The following is a 15190-nucleotide window of genomic DNA, read 5'->3' as shown; positions in this document are numbered from 1 at the left end:
ATGCCAAGTTGTCGTTAATGATTTTCAATCTGTTTCCATTAATGAAGACTCCGGCTGCCGAGGTTCCCGGAAATCAGTGGTCGCTGGAGTCGCCTTAAGATATTTCACAACTGACTTACATGTTAAAAAAAAAAAAAAAAAAAAAAAAAGATGTCCCACAATGCACTGGGGGAAAATACATCAAATGCCAAGTGTCCATTATAAGAAGTAGCGGATAATATATTAGAAGATACAGGCAATGTTCACTCCTAGCGGTAATGGCCTGGGGTTCAGACCCCTTTGGCACCACACAGAGATTTCTGTTCCTGGAAACCTGACAAGCAAAGAGCCATTGGTTTGAATGGGTCTTTGGTTAGAAAAGTGGCCTGCAACCTGTGGAGCTACTACCACTCCTGGCATGCTATGACAGAGTTTGGATGCTAGGAGTTGTAGTTTTGCATGAGCTGAAGAGCCACAAGTCGCAGTAACAGAAATGCAAAGTGTTTTGATTGCTCTATAAAGCCCAGGATGATCCGAGATCAGACCAAGTCATCCCCTCACATGTATCCTCTCAGATCGGAAGATTGGTTTCATTGGACTTCCCCTCTAACCACATACATGCCATATCTAAGTGGGGGCGCTAATCACACCGTAGCACCGTTTTGAGTACGCAGTTTTCTGACCAGGAATGTGACATGGGAATTCTAAAAAAATCGGGAATGTTGCACGCCACTAGCAGAGAATTTGTGTTTTTCTAGCTTTGCTATGATAGGGATACAGTAGTTCCCATTCACTCTAGTGTCACATGCGAGGAAGCTATGGCTCCACGGGTCACACGTCGTCTGATCTGCCAGTGTGACACTATTGTCCGAAATCATCTGAATGTGAAGCCGCGTTACGACTCCGTGCAAGTTGTATTGACTTGTAATACAGCAGGAATTGTCTCCCACAGCACACTTATTATAGAGATATTCTCCCATAGAAGCTGCTCCAAGGGGAGAATTAGGTGCCATGTGGTGGGGACTCCAAGTGCTCCATGTAAAACAGGAGTCCTATCTAGGGTAATGATCATGCTACATTACCAAATAAAGCGGAGGCTCCGTCTGGGGTCTCCGTCGCAGATTTCTTTGTTTTGCTGGACAAAATAGCACGGCATGCTGCGCTATTATGTCCGGCAAAATGAAGGAAACTGACGGAGACCCAGCAGAGCCTATGGGTTCCGTCAGGCGCCATTGGTTTCCGTCATGCAACGGATACCGAGCTTCTGGTATTCTCGTTGTTCTATGTCGGATTGCAGATGTGAAAGAGGCTGCAGGGGGAGAAACGTATGGTAAGGGCCTGTTCACATCACCGTTCGCTTTCCGTTCCGGGGTTCAGTCTGAGGTTTCCGTCGGGTGAACCCCGCAACGGAAAGCGAAAGTGAAACAACAGCATCCGTTTCAGTCACCATTGATATCGATGGTGACGGAAACATCGCTAATGGTTTCCGTTCGTCACCATTCCGGCAAGTTTCCGTTTTAACGACGGAATCAATAGCGGAGTCGAGTCCCCCTTCAGAGGCTACTACTTTTAGTTTTCACATGGAATCAATGCTGGGCCTGATCTATAGCAACCTGGGAGTGGAAAGCTACTAAAAAAAATAAATAAAATCTGGCAAGACATAAGTTTACTGAACAACTTAGAAAAGTGAGCGGAAGATCTCTATGGGCTAGTTCACACAGAGTATTTCGGCACTGTTTTTGACGTGGAAACCGCATCAGAAACGGCGCTAAAAGACTTTAGTGCCATTGATTTCAAAGGGAGGCGGTTTTTTTCCCCGGTCGCGGGAAAAAGCAGCAACATGCCTTTTCTTCGGGGTTTCCGTCTCTGACCTCCGATTGACATAAATGGGAGGCGGAGAAAGCGGTTTTCGTTGCATTTTTTGCCCCCGGCTCTCAATGGCCGTGGCCTGAAAAACGTAGCAAATGTTCTGATGGCAGGTCAAACCAGGAATTTTAAGGCAGATTTTTTTCCGCCTGCAAAATAAAATCTCAGTGTGAACAGGGCCTCTAACAAGAGTTTTTATTTTACAACTTTATAGTATTTCTGTTAACAATACAGACATGGGTCATGAGGTCTCTGTTCCCTCCTGGTTGCTAATATCACTAATAAAGAAAAAAAAAATAAAAAAAAAAATGGAGTGTTTTTTGTTTTTTTTCACAAGTCCCCGGCCATAAATCACACTAAACAAGGTCAGGAACTCCCGCCCTTCCTCTTGAGTAAAACTTTCTTTTCCTGACTCGCACACACATTTTGCACCTCTCGCCTCCTGTGAATCCGCAGGTATTTCTCCCGTGCCCACAGTAGTAAAATGGCTCTTACATAGAGATGGAAAACAGCCCTGGGAACGGATTATACAATCGAGTCTACTTTATTGTGGGTTCAGGCACCTTGGCATAGTGGGGAGTGTAACGTGCGTTTTTGATAGGATGCCAGCTGTAACCGCAGTCTAATAGACCTGAGCTAAAAGATCCCCGTGTTTTACAACTACTGCCGTATCATTCAGAGAAGTCATAAACCGAACTGCTGTAAAGTAAGAAAACATGGAGGCTGGAAATAGGAAGCAGCAAGTGGGGGGGGGGGGGGGGGGGGGGGGGGTAGGGGTGATCTTAGAACTTAAAGCAGAAAAAAGGTCACATTATGCTGCAAAGTTATGGTGGCTTCTATATAAAGAGGGGTGTCAGTAAACCTAGAAACGAAAGCGGAAGGGCGGCACAGATAGAAAACGTATCAAACTTGCAGAGAAAAACAGGAAATCCATTAGTCTGCAAGGAATCAGATGGGCGGGGCCTCCGTGAAATGGGTGGGGCTTAGATTGCCATGTCTATATTGTGCAGACGGTAGCAGCTTGATGCAACAGCAACCTCCCCCACTGCTCCAAGCTGGGGATTACTAATGGGTAAAAAATTATTCATCATTATTTGGAATAAGGTTCGTTTATCACCCACCAGCCTTATCCTGCTGGTAGGAGGCTTGTACTTCTGCATCAGGGTACAGGTCAGGTCAGCAGGGGTTCTGGACTATGGGGTGTCAGGTCAGCAGGGGTCCTGGACTATGGGGTGTCAGGTCAGCAGGGGTCCTGGACTATGGGGTGTCAGGTCAGCAGGGGTCCTGGACTATGGGGTGTCAGGTCAGCAGGGGTCCTGGACTATGGGGTGTCAGGTCAGCAGGGGTCCTGGACTATGGGGTGTCAGGTCAGCAGGGGTCCTGGACTATGGGGTGTCAGGTCAGCAGGGGTTCTGGACTATAGGGTGTCAGGTCAGCAGGGGTTCTGGACTATAGGGCGTCAGACAACAAAGCTTGGGAAAAATGTAAAACCAAATTATCAACAACTGGCAAGACTTACTACATGCATGGATTTCACATTTTTTAGAATCACAGGATGAGACGACCAATGAACAAATATTTCTCTATCCTGGGGTTGTCAAGGATGAAGGTGCCCATACACATAAGATGACAGCCGGTCTAACCTGCAGATTTCGGTGGGACCGGCTGATGATCTAAGGTGTGTTGGGGTCTCCCGACCTCCTCGACAGCAGATGTTGGGGGAAGAACTAGCACGTTGAATTTCCACATGCCCGATCCGGTGTTCCCAAGGGGGAAAATACACTGACCATGGTGTTTGGCAGCGGCTTATTTCCTTCTCCCAACTGAAAACCCATCCAAGCTCGGCCGCATGTGTATGGGGAGTTTGGGAGGAATAGCTGTCGGCCGAGCGCTCAGCTATCTCAAGTGTATGGCCACCTTTACAACAACAGATCAGCTTTTTTTTTCCCTGGAAACAGCGACTCACTTGTCCATGGGCCGTGTCTGGTATTGCAGCCCAGCCCCGTACGCAACTTTTGTCCATGGGCCGTGTCTGGTATTGCAGATGAGCAGCAATACCAGACATGACCCATGAGCAGACCCCTTTGTTCTAATCCCGGACAAGCCTCCACCATCTGAATAATACATTTTGAGTGGAGCTCTCCTTTAAATGAGAATGATTCAATGTCTGGTTTCCCCCTCTAATAATTTAGTGACTTCCCAGTGTTTCTACTACTGAACATTTTTGCTCCACGGAGCTCTTGCAAGCCTTCCAAAAATGTAGCGTCTGGATCCATACCCCAACCCAGAGCCGAAAAACTGTGGTTTTATTATGTTCCAGGAATACTGGAAGTTTGTAAGTTATGCTGTTCACCCCCCTCCATCATTAAACATGACGTCCGTCCCCCTCGGCTGAAGGAAATTTCTCAGTGATGTTACATGGCTGATACAAAGCAGCTGGAGAAGAACGTCTCACATATAAAAAAAAACAACAAACAGCACACCACAAAACAAGAAGCCGTAATACACAAGACAACTCCTAGTAGTGCAACTACTCCACCACAACTCAATTATATTCTATGGAGGACTCATGGCAGCAATTGGAAGTCACTGGCCCACTTCAAAGTATAACTTATGTTTCAATCATTTTTAAGGTCACTGCTTGTTGTCAGTGAGTGGTAACATCACTGTTTACAACCAAAAGTTGAAAACCTGCATAGACCTAAAACTTCTCACAGCTGAGGGTTTGTTACAATTGCACCCAGTCTAGGAAATCCTCTGAGATAAATGTATCGGCAGCGCAAATCTCTCAGGTCCTGATAGTTTGCTACAATGTGTCAGTCTGGAGTCAAGACTGTTTAGCTCACAGGAAATTGTATAGGTAGGATATAGTTGCAGCAAATCCTCCGCTGTGAGAATTATTATCTCTGTAGGTTTTCTGCATCTGGATTAGATAAGAATGTTTCTATCCATTGACTGTAAACAGAGGTCTTGAAAATAGCGAGGCATTGAAACAAAAGTATACTAACAGTTTCAAATCTTTTCATTCTACAATGAGCAACTTTGTTTACACGCATGCAGAAAACGTCTTTAATTTGTAGGCATCCACATTTTCGTAGCCCAACAAGTTTGCTGATGGCTACCAATGACAACCAGCAGAATTGTGAATGCAGCTCTGGAGTAAAATACAGGCTGTAACTCAGTTAAAATATTATATTCAGGAATTGTACAATAACAAATTTCCGAATACAACTTTATCTCATGCTTAGGAGGAAGTCTTTCCAATATTGACCCTTCAAAGCTGTTGGTAAATTGCCCAGTAGGCACAGTCAGCACCATTTACCGCAGCCTGTATATATGGTAAATTAACCCCTTGCAGTAATAATATTTTTTTTATACGGTGCCTGGTTTTTGGCTTTTTCTCTCGTTTCCTCCAAAAAGTCTATATCAGGTCCAGAACACAAGGAAAGATCGAGGGTTGGCAATGAGAGCAATTTAACGTTCCCAACATTTTGGCTTTTTCAGGCCGCTTACGGTCCCCGCTGCTCGCCAGTGCATGTGCTGGTTACTGTTTAAGCAGAAATTCTCCCCGAGTCAGCGCTTTCCCAAAACGGCAACAAACACGCAACAGGCCGAGCTTGTTTGTGTATTAAAGAGCCCTATTGTATCAGCGCAGAAATATGCAGGCCGGACTTCATGAGGATTTTGTGACAAAGCGTGTTTTTTTTAAAAATCACAAGGCAGGAAAACAGACTTCATGTACGCTGCCTCTACCACACCGACACCGGGCAGCAAAATAAAGACCTATGTCCACCAACAACATAGCGTAGATATAGAGTTACTCTACAGAAACAGCTCAGTAGCTTTGTACATACATTACATCACTTGCCCTGTACTGATCCTGTATTATACTGCAGAGCTGTATTCACAGTTCTCAGCATCCCCTGCTACTTCAGTGTCTGTACAGAATTTGCTGATTTGCATTCTGGGAAAAAGGAATCATCTTTAAACCAGGCAGTGTACTGTAATGTGACGTAGAAAGACTAAAAAAAGGTGGCCATACACATTAAATGACAGTCAGCCGAACCTACTGCTTTCAGCGGGATTGGCGCACTATGTGTATGGGGGGCCTGACCCTCACCCAAAGGATCGGACATGTTAAAAGGTGTCTGGCAGTGGCTTACTCCTCTCTACTCATTAAAATAGTGTGCATATATATGGGGTAGTCGGGAGGAAGAGCGGTCAGTCGACAAGTCCATAAATGAATCAAATACGGTACCTCCAAGTACAAATTAAAAAATATGGTGCCACGTTTCATCACGTCATTATGGCGGTATTCACACACCAGCACACGGAGTGCCTATGGCATGCTTAAAGATGGACCTAAAAAGTCCATGTCTAGCTCTGTCCATAATGGTTAAGTGTGATCTCTGGTGAAGGTCACTTACATGGATCAAAACATCAATCCACTGACTATAAATTGGCCGGCCTGGCCCAGCAGATCCACGTGGAACCAAACATGCCAGGAACTGTAGATCTTTAAGCACCCAATTACATAGAAATAGGAATGTCCATTCAATGGAGGGGTATTCCCTGAATGAACAATTATCACCTATCCACAGGATAGGATGACAAGTGTCTGATCGCTAGGGGCTCCACCATTCACTAGAACGTGGGTCCCAAACCCTGTTTCTCCTCACTGCACGACCTCTGTGTGGAGAACTTTGGAGCGGAGGACAAGCATGCGCCCTGCCGATTCATTACAAAGTCTATGGGACTGACGGAGGCAGCCAAGTACAGTGCTCAACTTTTTCCGTCAGTCCTCTAGACATTGAATGGAGCGGCAGCCCACATGCTCAACCGCCACTCATTTCAAGCACCTCCTTTGCCAGGGGTGCAGTGAGGAGGACCGAGGGGGGGGGGGTACTTGCGACCAGACACTTAAAATAGGAAGTAGTGAGATATTTTTTTTTAAAATTAAATACAGGATGAATATCAGGCATTGGCCACTTCCCAAATAATACAGATCACTCATTATATTAGATCACACGGTGACGAACCCTCCAGCTGTGTGCGGATAATCAGGACAGAGCTCTCATAATCTGCTCAATGTTAGATGACTTCAGGAGCTACAGAGAGTCCAATGACGTAAAGGAATTTCACGTTATTAGATGATGGCTGGGACGATCCTGGTTTGACGAGTTTCCACGTTGAACAAATTTCGGAGGTAATTTGTCAGACACATCCCTGGAGCATTAGTCATAAACAACTATGAATGCAAAAGGCATTTTCCCCTTTAAATAAAATCCCCAGCACAAACTAGTCCTTGTTCTAAATCCAACTTATTAGTCCTTATCCATCGTGCGCTCCTGAACAGCCACACCACAGGGCAGAATTGCCAGTCAGAAGCCTGGGAAAGTTTGCCGACACAAGTTTGAATGTCCCAAGGAATTATTTACGGATGATGGAACAAAATCGAATCTGCAGTCAAGTCCAAAGGAAAACGAGGGGCTGTATACACAAAACGGATCTAATCAAATGCGTATGAACTATCCTGGAGTATCGTACTGTAGTTGGATTCAGCCATGAACATAGCAATGCTGGCAAGTTTACTAGGTGTGTGCCAGTAATGTGCCCCCCCATTGGCTGAACCTGCTAACATGGAGATGTAAACTTTTTTCCCCCAGACATCACTGATGGGAAATGGGGGTCACCTGTCTGTTTCAAGGGCCCCAGACAAGTTGGGGTTGCTGCTATGGTATGTAGGTCCTCAACATATGACAAAAATAGTCTCTGGTTACCCTAGCCCATACTACTTCCATGTGTGGGAGACTCTGGTAAAGGGGGGGGGGGGGCTTCTCCATGCTTGGACCCCCATTGGTTAAAACTTCTGATATGTCACGATTACATGTCAAAAGTTTTTTTAAAGTTTAGATACCCTTTCAGAAATGTTCCGGTCTAGGGTCTGTGTTTCTTTAAGGGGTCTGGTCCGGGGTCTGTGTTGTTTAGGAGTGCCATGAAGGGGATTATATGCACTACTTGGAATTTAAATGCCGTAGGTTAGGGGCATGTCCTATATAAATGGTCAGGGCATTTGGCCCCAAATCTTCTGCTGCACACACAGCGCACTAAGTTATACGCCATTTTTCAGAATCTCTCTGAAATCCCTTTACAAAGGTTAGCATGTATACCCTACCGCTAACCCTGAACCTCCTCTATATGTGCGTTATTGTAACGCTAAACACAGAAGTTTCCTACTTCTACTCACACTAGTGAACCCTCAGGTTATGACAAAAGGGACAAAGACGGAGGGTGCCATCGCAGGGAAAACGACATTCCAGCGACATGCCAAGAATTCTCATCTCGATCATCCAGGAAAACACTGGCCATAAACCGGTCTCACTATGAAATACATGACATTACTGAGAGGGAACCTGTGCCCCGGTCATGTCCTAATGAAGTTCCTCTAGGTGGTGCAATCCCACTGACAAGCGTCCCTCTCAACATGCTCTCAATGCCAACCTGGCTCCTCGCACCTGAGCACAGAAGTGACTGCTCTTCTATATCTAGGGCCGGTTTACGGCCATATTTACCAGGACACGTCCCAGGCTGCAATACCAGACATAACCAATGGACAAGCGTGGCGCTGTTCTGTGAAGAAAAAAAAAAAAGGAAAAAGCAGGCCCTTTTTTCAAACTGTTAGCCAACATGTCCTCCATTAATGTTTCCATAGTAGTTGCTATCTAGCTTTTCTAGATTCCTGAATGGCAAATATGCAAATTTGCTGTTCAGGACTCTAGGAAAGCAGAATGACAACCCGTGGCGGTTTCCTTTTATGACCTCCCATTTTCTTTTCCCCTACTCAATATCAGTTTCACATCCAGAGGACAAGACACAGGAAGAACATAGGGAGCCACCACATGTTTCATATCAACCAGCGTTTCCCATCGGCTGGGCTGCCCTTCAGGAGGCATCCAACATAGCAGTCCATGTGCTGACCACATCAGTCCGAAACAAAAAAGTAAAAAAGTGCAAGGAAATGAAAACGGAGTCCGAGGATTAGACATAGAACCTTGGCTAATGTCCTGGTTTCAAAAGTTTTAAAGATTTTTGCAACTTTCTAAAGTCATTTCTGCTTCATTCCCTCACCGTTTTAAGACCTCCGCTTGCTGTCAGTTTATGGAAACCGCCTGAAAACCCATCCTGACCATGTCCACCTGACACAGCTGAACGTCTTCTTACAAGAGAGATCTGATACATTGTAACAAGCCATGCAGCTAATGAGCTGACCGTGTCCGCGACATAAACCGGACAGGTTTCTTTCTCCATATGTAGTCAAAAATAGTCCCAGTCACTGACAGCAAGCAGAGATCCCCACCCATTAAGCCCATTCCTATGACTAGACTGTGCTGGGCCCAGCTATCTGGCACACAGCTACATGCATGTGTTCTCACATTAAGTGACATTTTTGCTGACGGAGGACTATGCAGTTATACTTAGCGCTGCAGGGAATACAAAGTCACAGCCCTTCTCCAATTACACAGAATCTGCAGGGCCGCCATGATTACGGACTGTAGGACACGAAGGAAGAAGACATTCTTATATTCAGAATTCCTTCTATCCTTAAAGTGCAGCTGCAGGGAATGAGCACTTGCTGGCTGCTTCCCCCAATCAATGGTAGCTGATCATGGAGGTCCCTGCCACATTTCTATACTACTGGACCCCTCTACAGCACTGTGCCAGGGTCTAGATACGAACCCCGGTTATAAACATGTACAAGGTCCTGCTATGTAAACAGGGGGCTCCACTATCTAACCATGAATGGGCTGCAATACCGTATCCTGCCTGTAGGAGTGCTGTAGAGAAAACAAAAACAGACTGCGATCAGATGATCAAAAGGACTCTACATATTAAAACATGTACCCCCCCCCCCCCCCCCAAGCCCAATCAAAACTATGATGTCCATTTGCCCTACTGGAGCATATGGACAGAGATTTTCTTTGACAAAGCCCCTTTAACGTCACCATTGTATATTAATAATTATGGTGATGATGTAAACTTTCGATAATCCGGTATGCAATAATTTCTAAAATCTGCTAATCCAGCAGGTTTTTCTCTATCACAGGACTATATCTAAAATGTCACAAGACCAAATCAACAAAATGATGCCAGATTAAAGGAATTTTCATAATGATAGGGTTAATTAGTATATATTTAATTAAAACCTCCCTCCATGTTTTTGCCGCTGCGACATTACTTGTGGACAATGGGACCATGTAAATCACCGGAGCAGATGTAACAGAAGAGACATGTGAGAGACTCCTGGCAAATTATTAATGGGAAAGGAATTTTAAGTATCCGGATGACTGCAGCGAGTCACAGAGCGTCACCTGGGTGCAGACAGGGTTAATGAGCGGAGCGAATGGGTGTAAACGCCCTGGTTATAAAACGTCGCCCTGCAGACCGGACAGATCACTCGCATTACGTCCACCGACCATGGGATACATGGAACAGTCATGGACGAGATACAAACCTACCCACACAAATTCCACCGAGGCCAAGCAAAATAAGTGGACTCCATGGCAACCTTAACCCCTTGAAGAACCATTAACCTGATATACCAGTAGATTACGTATTAAGAACATAAAGTGGAAAACGCTGCTGGGACTTTGGCTCAATCATCATCCCGATTCCTGAACGTTTCCAGGACCGGCCTTTTAAATCAGGACCTCTGTATGTAAGATAGTATTGGATACTTAATGGCCCCTTTAAGCGCCAACTTGGAAGCATGACTTGTAGGGCAGTGGTCTCCAACCTGTGTAGCTGTTGCAAAACAACAACTCCCAGGATGTTCTGACACCTGCTGGGAGTTGTAGTTTTGCAATAGTTGGAGACCACTGCTTTATAGGATTCTGTGGTTCTCTGCTCTACAATGGGTATGACGCAAATCATGAGAGACACCGCTTTCGTACCGCAATTGTTGGCACCAATTGGGTGTTGGAAATTTTGCAAGTCCTGCGTAAATGGTGCTACTAATGAACACACCAGTTCCTAACAAATGTAGATTGGGGCATACCCCGAAATAAATAAGAAACAATGGCGGTGAGACTTTGATACATGTCCTATTGAGTTCAGTTAATGGGCAGGCCACAGCACCATTTGTATGTGTGTGGCCCTTTAAAAAGTTTTTTTTAAAATTTTAGTCAGAAAATAAAATCTGAGGGTCCAAGGGTCTATGAGCTGAATTTCTAAAATAGAGGGGCTTCGGCAAATGATAGTGAACCCCCACACCTACAAAAGGTTTATATAATTGGAATCTGTCACAACAGATCTTTAAAGGGGCAGTATTAATGCCGCCTTATCATGCATGCCCCATATAGTGCCCTCCATGGTGTGTCTATAATAACACTGATGTCACAGTGAGTCTAGGTACATTACTGAGTGTCCGGGACCCTTCATTCACAGAAATGAGTCGATTCATTGACCCCCTACATGTCGCATGACCCAAGAACGAAAAAAGTGGACTGTCCCTTTAAATGATGCCAGGAATGTCTAATTAGCCATAGTTGTCCACATTGGCCGCATCACAAGGGTTAATAACTTCCCGTCCAGTTACTTGCTAAGGATCCAAAAATGGTTCCCTTACAAAAATAGCCTAGTCTTGATCATGCCATTAGCATAGCATGGCTGGAGGAGAGTGTTCCCAGTCATTGTGCCGATGCATTCTGGGAGATACGGTTCAGTCCCAAAAGATAAACAGCCGGACGCTATTCCCAAAACGTTTGGTTACAAGAGCTGAACTTTCCCTGACAGGTAGCGGTCTATCCTCACACTGCACATGCTGTACGCTTTTTATACTTTGTTTCAATTGCTCACCATTTTCAAGATCTCTGCTTGCCATCAGTGAATGGTAACATTCTTGTTTTCATCCAGAGACTGAAACCTAGTCCTGCATATGTATTGTTTCAACTGCATCCAGTCTAGACAATGATCTTAGACTCCAGACTGATACATTTTACCAGCACTGATACATTGTAGCAAACTAGAAAGGGATACGTGTTGCTTATGTAATATGTAATTAGATTGAACTGGATACAACTGTATCAACCCCTCAGCTGTGAGATGGATTGACAAGTTTTCAGCCTTGATGAAAATAATAATATTCCCATTGCCAGCAAGCAGAGATTTTGAAAATAGAAAGAATTCGAAAACCATTTACTACTTAGTTGCAGAAATTTCATTATACAATGACTAAACTTTATTTATTCTACATTGGACGACCCCTATACGGGGAGACATCGGGCACATCTACGTATACTGGCATAACACCAGGCGGGTAATCCAGTGTGTAATTACAGCATAGCATGCGCCGCGCTCCCCAAGATGGCACACATGTATGGAGGAATAAATCATTGCCTCTGAACGATACCAGGTTGTACCAGGATTGGAGACTGGTGGTTCTTTGCTCACATATGGATAGTTTTGCCTAGGAAGATGCTGCTGGTGGGTGGCATGACTGTCTGCCCACTCCTGTGCCAATCCAATACCAAAAGAGGCAACACAGCCATTTTTCTTCTCGAAAAAAATGACAATTGGACAGGCGGACTCTCCAAGGGGGAGGGGGAAGATTAGAGATATAATATATATATATATATATATATATATCGGGTCTGGACAGCAGGCCATACACTGGTGCTGATTCTTGCTATGTCCGCCACGCAAAAGTTGCAGTTGACGGAAAGTTTTGTGCAGCGTGACGGTGACAGCTGCATCCAATAGATCGTGATTGGCGCAGATTTACCAAAACTTACCTGGAAAAAAGCAAAATGGAGCCGTGTAGCCTCAGCTCCCGTGTCATAGCTCCAGTACTGAGTGATGGGAACGTGCGCCCCAGTAACAAATACCACCGCAACACAGTCGAGTCAGTGGGACCGCCATGACCGGGGACGCCAGTCAAAAAGGGCGAGACCGCCATGACCGGGGACGCCACAGTCAAAAAAGGCGAGACCGCCATGACCGGGGACGCCACAGTCAAAAAAGGCGAGACCGCCATGACCGGGGACGCCACAGTCAAAAAAGGCGAGACCGCCATGACCGGGGACGCCACAGTCAAAAAAGGCGAGACCGCCATGACCGGGGACGCCACAGTCAAAAAGGGCGAGACCGCCATGACCGGGGACGCCACAGTCAAATAGGGCGAGACCGCCATGCCCGGGGACGCCACAGTCAAAAAGGGCGAGACCGCCATGCCCGGGGACGCCACAGTCAAAAAGGGCGAGACCGCCATGACCGGGGACGCCACAGTCAAAAAGGGCGAGACCGCCATGACCGGGGACGCCACAGTCAAAAAGGGCGAGACCGCCATGACCGGGGACGCCACAGTCAAAAAGGGCGAGACCGCCATGACCGGGGACGCCACAGTCAAAAAGAACGGGACCGCCATGACCGGGGACGCCACAGTCAAAAAGGACGGGACCGCCATGATCGGGGACGCCACAGTCAAAAAGGGCGAGACCGCGACGCCACATCCAAAAAGGGCGATACCGCCATGACCGGGACTCCACAGCCAAAAAGGGCGATATTGCCATGACCGGGACGCCGGAGCCAAAAGGGCGAGACCGCCATACCTCAGTTGACCCAGTAAATCCACCATGACCGCCCCGCCACTGTGGACCCCACATCATAGTCAACACAGTGCAGCCGCCATGACCACCACGCCACCCGATAGGACCACCACACAAGATACCACAGCAAAACCAACGTAGTCGCCATGACCACCACAAATTTTGCACGACCAACGCAAATAAAGTAAAATAGCGCAGCGAATAGTCGCCGCGCGTACATAACGACCGTGACAACGCGGCACCGGGGGGGGGGGGGCAACAAATAAATAACTATAGTTACAATGGTGGGAGGGCAGACATGGGGCACGGCTATGTGGGAAGTTGGCACAGGCAGGCGCACAGTGTTAGAAGTTACATGGAGCAGGTAACGGGCACCGGTTGTTTGTATACAGTGGGGGTTGTGTGCCCTGTGGCCCCCGGGGCTCCTCTGCTGCTATCCGGGCAGGCACTCACCTTCCCACGGTCTGGTTGGCCAGCTGCCTCATACGATTGAATTGTTTCTTCATGGCGTCCTCCCTTGTCGTCGTCGTCGTCCCGGAACTCCCAGAGAAACCCAACTTTCCTTCCCGGAGCTCGGATTAATCCATAGGGGGCTGGTAATGCTGGATGAGCCCGGGGAGGCCCCGTCATACAGCGCAGACAGCCCGGGCTCCTGACTGGAATAGCTGGCACCTCCCAGCCTCACACACGGCTCTCAACCCGCCCCGTGGCCGCCTTCCTCCCGGGTCTCCTCCCTCCTGTCTGACGCTTCACCGTCCACAACCTGTGGAATCTCTCCAGCTGTGGCACAAACTACAACTCCCAGTGTGCCTGCCGGGAATGATGGGAGTTGTAGTTTTACCCACAACTGGCGCCTCTTGTCCCAAGAGCTAACACTCACCCCTGTATAAAATATTCCAATCCAGTGAGAATTATGTAAGAGAATTGTGTAAATAGCAATCCCCTATTAAAGTTTAATTATCAGAGGGGGGAAGGGAAGACTTGGGGGGGGGGGGGGTGTTAAATGGGTTTTTCACGCTGGAGGGGAGTTAAAAATTCTCTGGAGACTAGCAGAAAAAAATACTGTCCTACGTAACCGGTTTCCGCCATTCCTGTGAGTCACGCGGGTGTACTAGCCTCCAGTAACGCAGCGTCCGTTATGATGTAATGTCACGCAGCGGCCATTGGACTATATGACCACGTGATGTAACATCACCATGGACGCAATGCCACTGAGGACTAGTAAATATTTAAGAATGGCAGCGATTGGTTGCGCGGGACAGGTTCGAAAAGGTTTTGAAACACCCCCATGAAGCACAGAAGGGGTTACATGGGGTCCCAATGGTCGGACCCTGACCAATCACACATATTTATGTCATATCCTATAGAAAGCGTGGGTGATCGGAAAACCGCTTCTTTTTGTATCCCCCATTCATATCAAAGACAAGTGACCGTGCACGGCGGCAACCTCCCAACCAAATATGGGGACTGTGGCCTCCTTGTTCTTGGGAGTGTTTGGGGTGCCCACGGCCGAACCCCCAGAGTGACTTATCTGGCATGTGATATGTACATTGTTATATTGTCCGATATCGCATAGCAAAAAAGTCACATGATTTAAAATGCGATTTAAGGGTCAGTTCACACGCTGCGTAAATGCTGAGCGGAAAAAATGCTCTGAAATTGACCTCCGGTCTGCCATCTTGTCCTCCTTTTAAGCTTAAAGGGTAACTAAACGTTTGACAACAATTCTGACATGTCATAGT

At 46.6% G+C, this 15190-nt stretch overlaps 1 protein-coding gene across 2 annotated transcripts in view; it reads right to left on the bottom strand.

Annotated features, from left to right (window-relative positions):
- Positions 1-14238, bottom strand: part of ARHGAP17 (Rho GTPase activating protein 17) — a 78975-nt gene extending 64737 nt beyond the window's left edge. For both annotated transcript variants that reach the window (XM_075830518.1, XM_075830519.1), the window contains exon 1: positions 13902-14238. In XM_075830518.1, coding sequence (XP_075686633.1) covers positions 13902-13954 — 53 coding nt within the window. In that variant the 5' untranslated portion in view covers positions 13955-14238. The remainder of the gene's footprint in view (positions 1-13901) is intronic.
- Between the last annotated feature and the right edge of the window lie 952 nt (positions 14239-15190).

Source organism: Rhinoderma darwinii, chromosome 6, assembly GCF_050947455.1.
Source record: "Rhinoderma darwinii isolate aRhiDar2 chromosome 6, aRhiDar2.hap1, whole genome shotgun sequence".
In the NCBI taxonomy this organism is placed as follows: domain Eukaryota; kingdom Metazoa; phylum Chordata; class Amphibia; order Anura; family Rhinodermatidae; genus Rhinoderma; species Rhinoderma darwinii.
The sequence above is the reverse complement of the archived record's forward strand: the minus strand, read 5'-3'. Positions and strand labels throughout refer to the sequence as shown.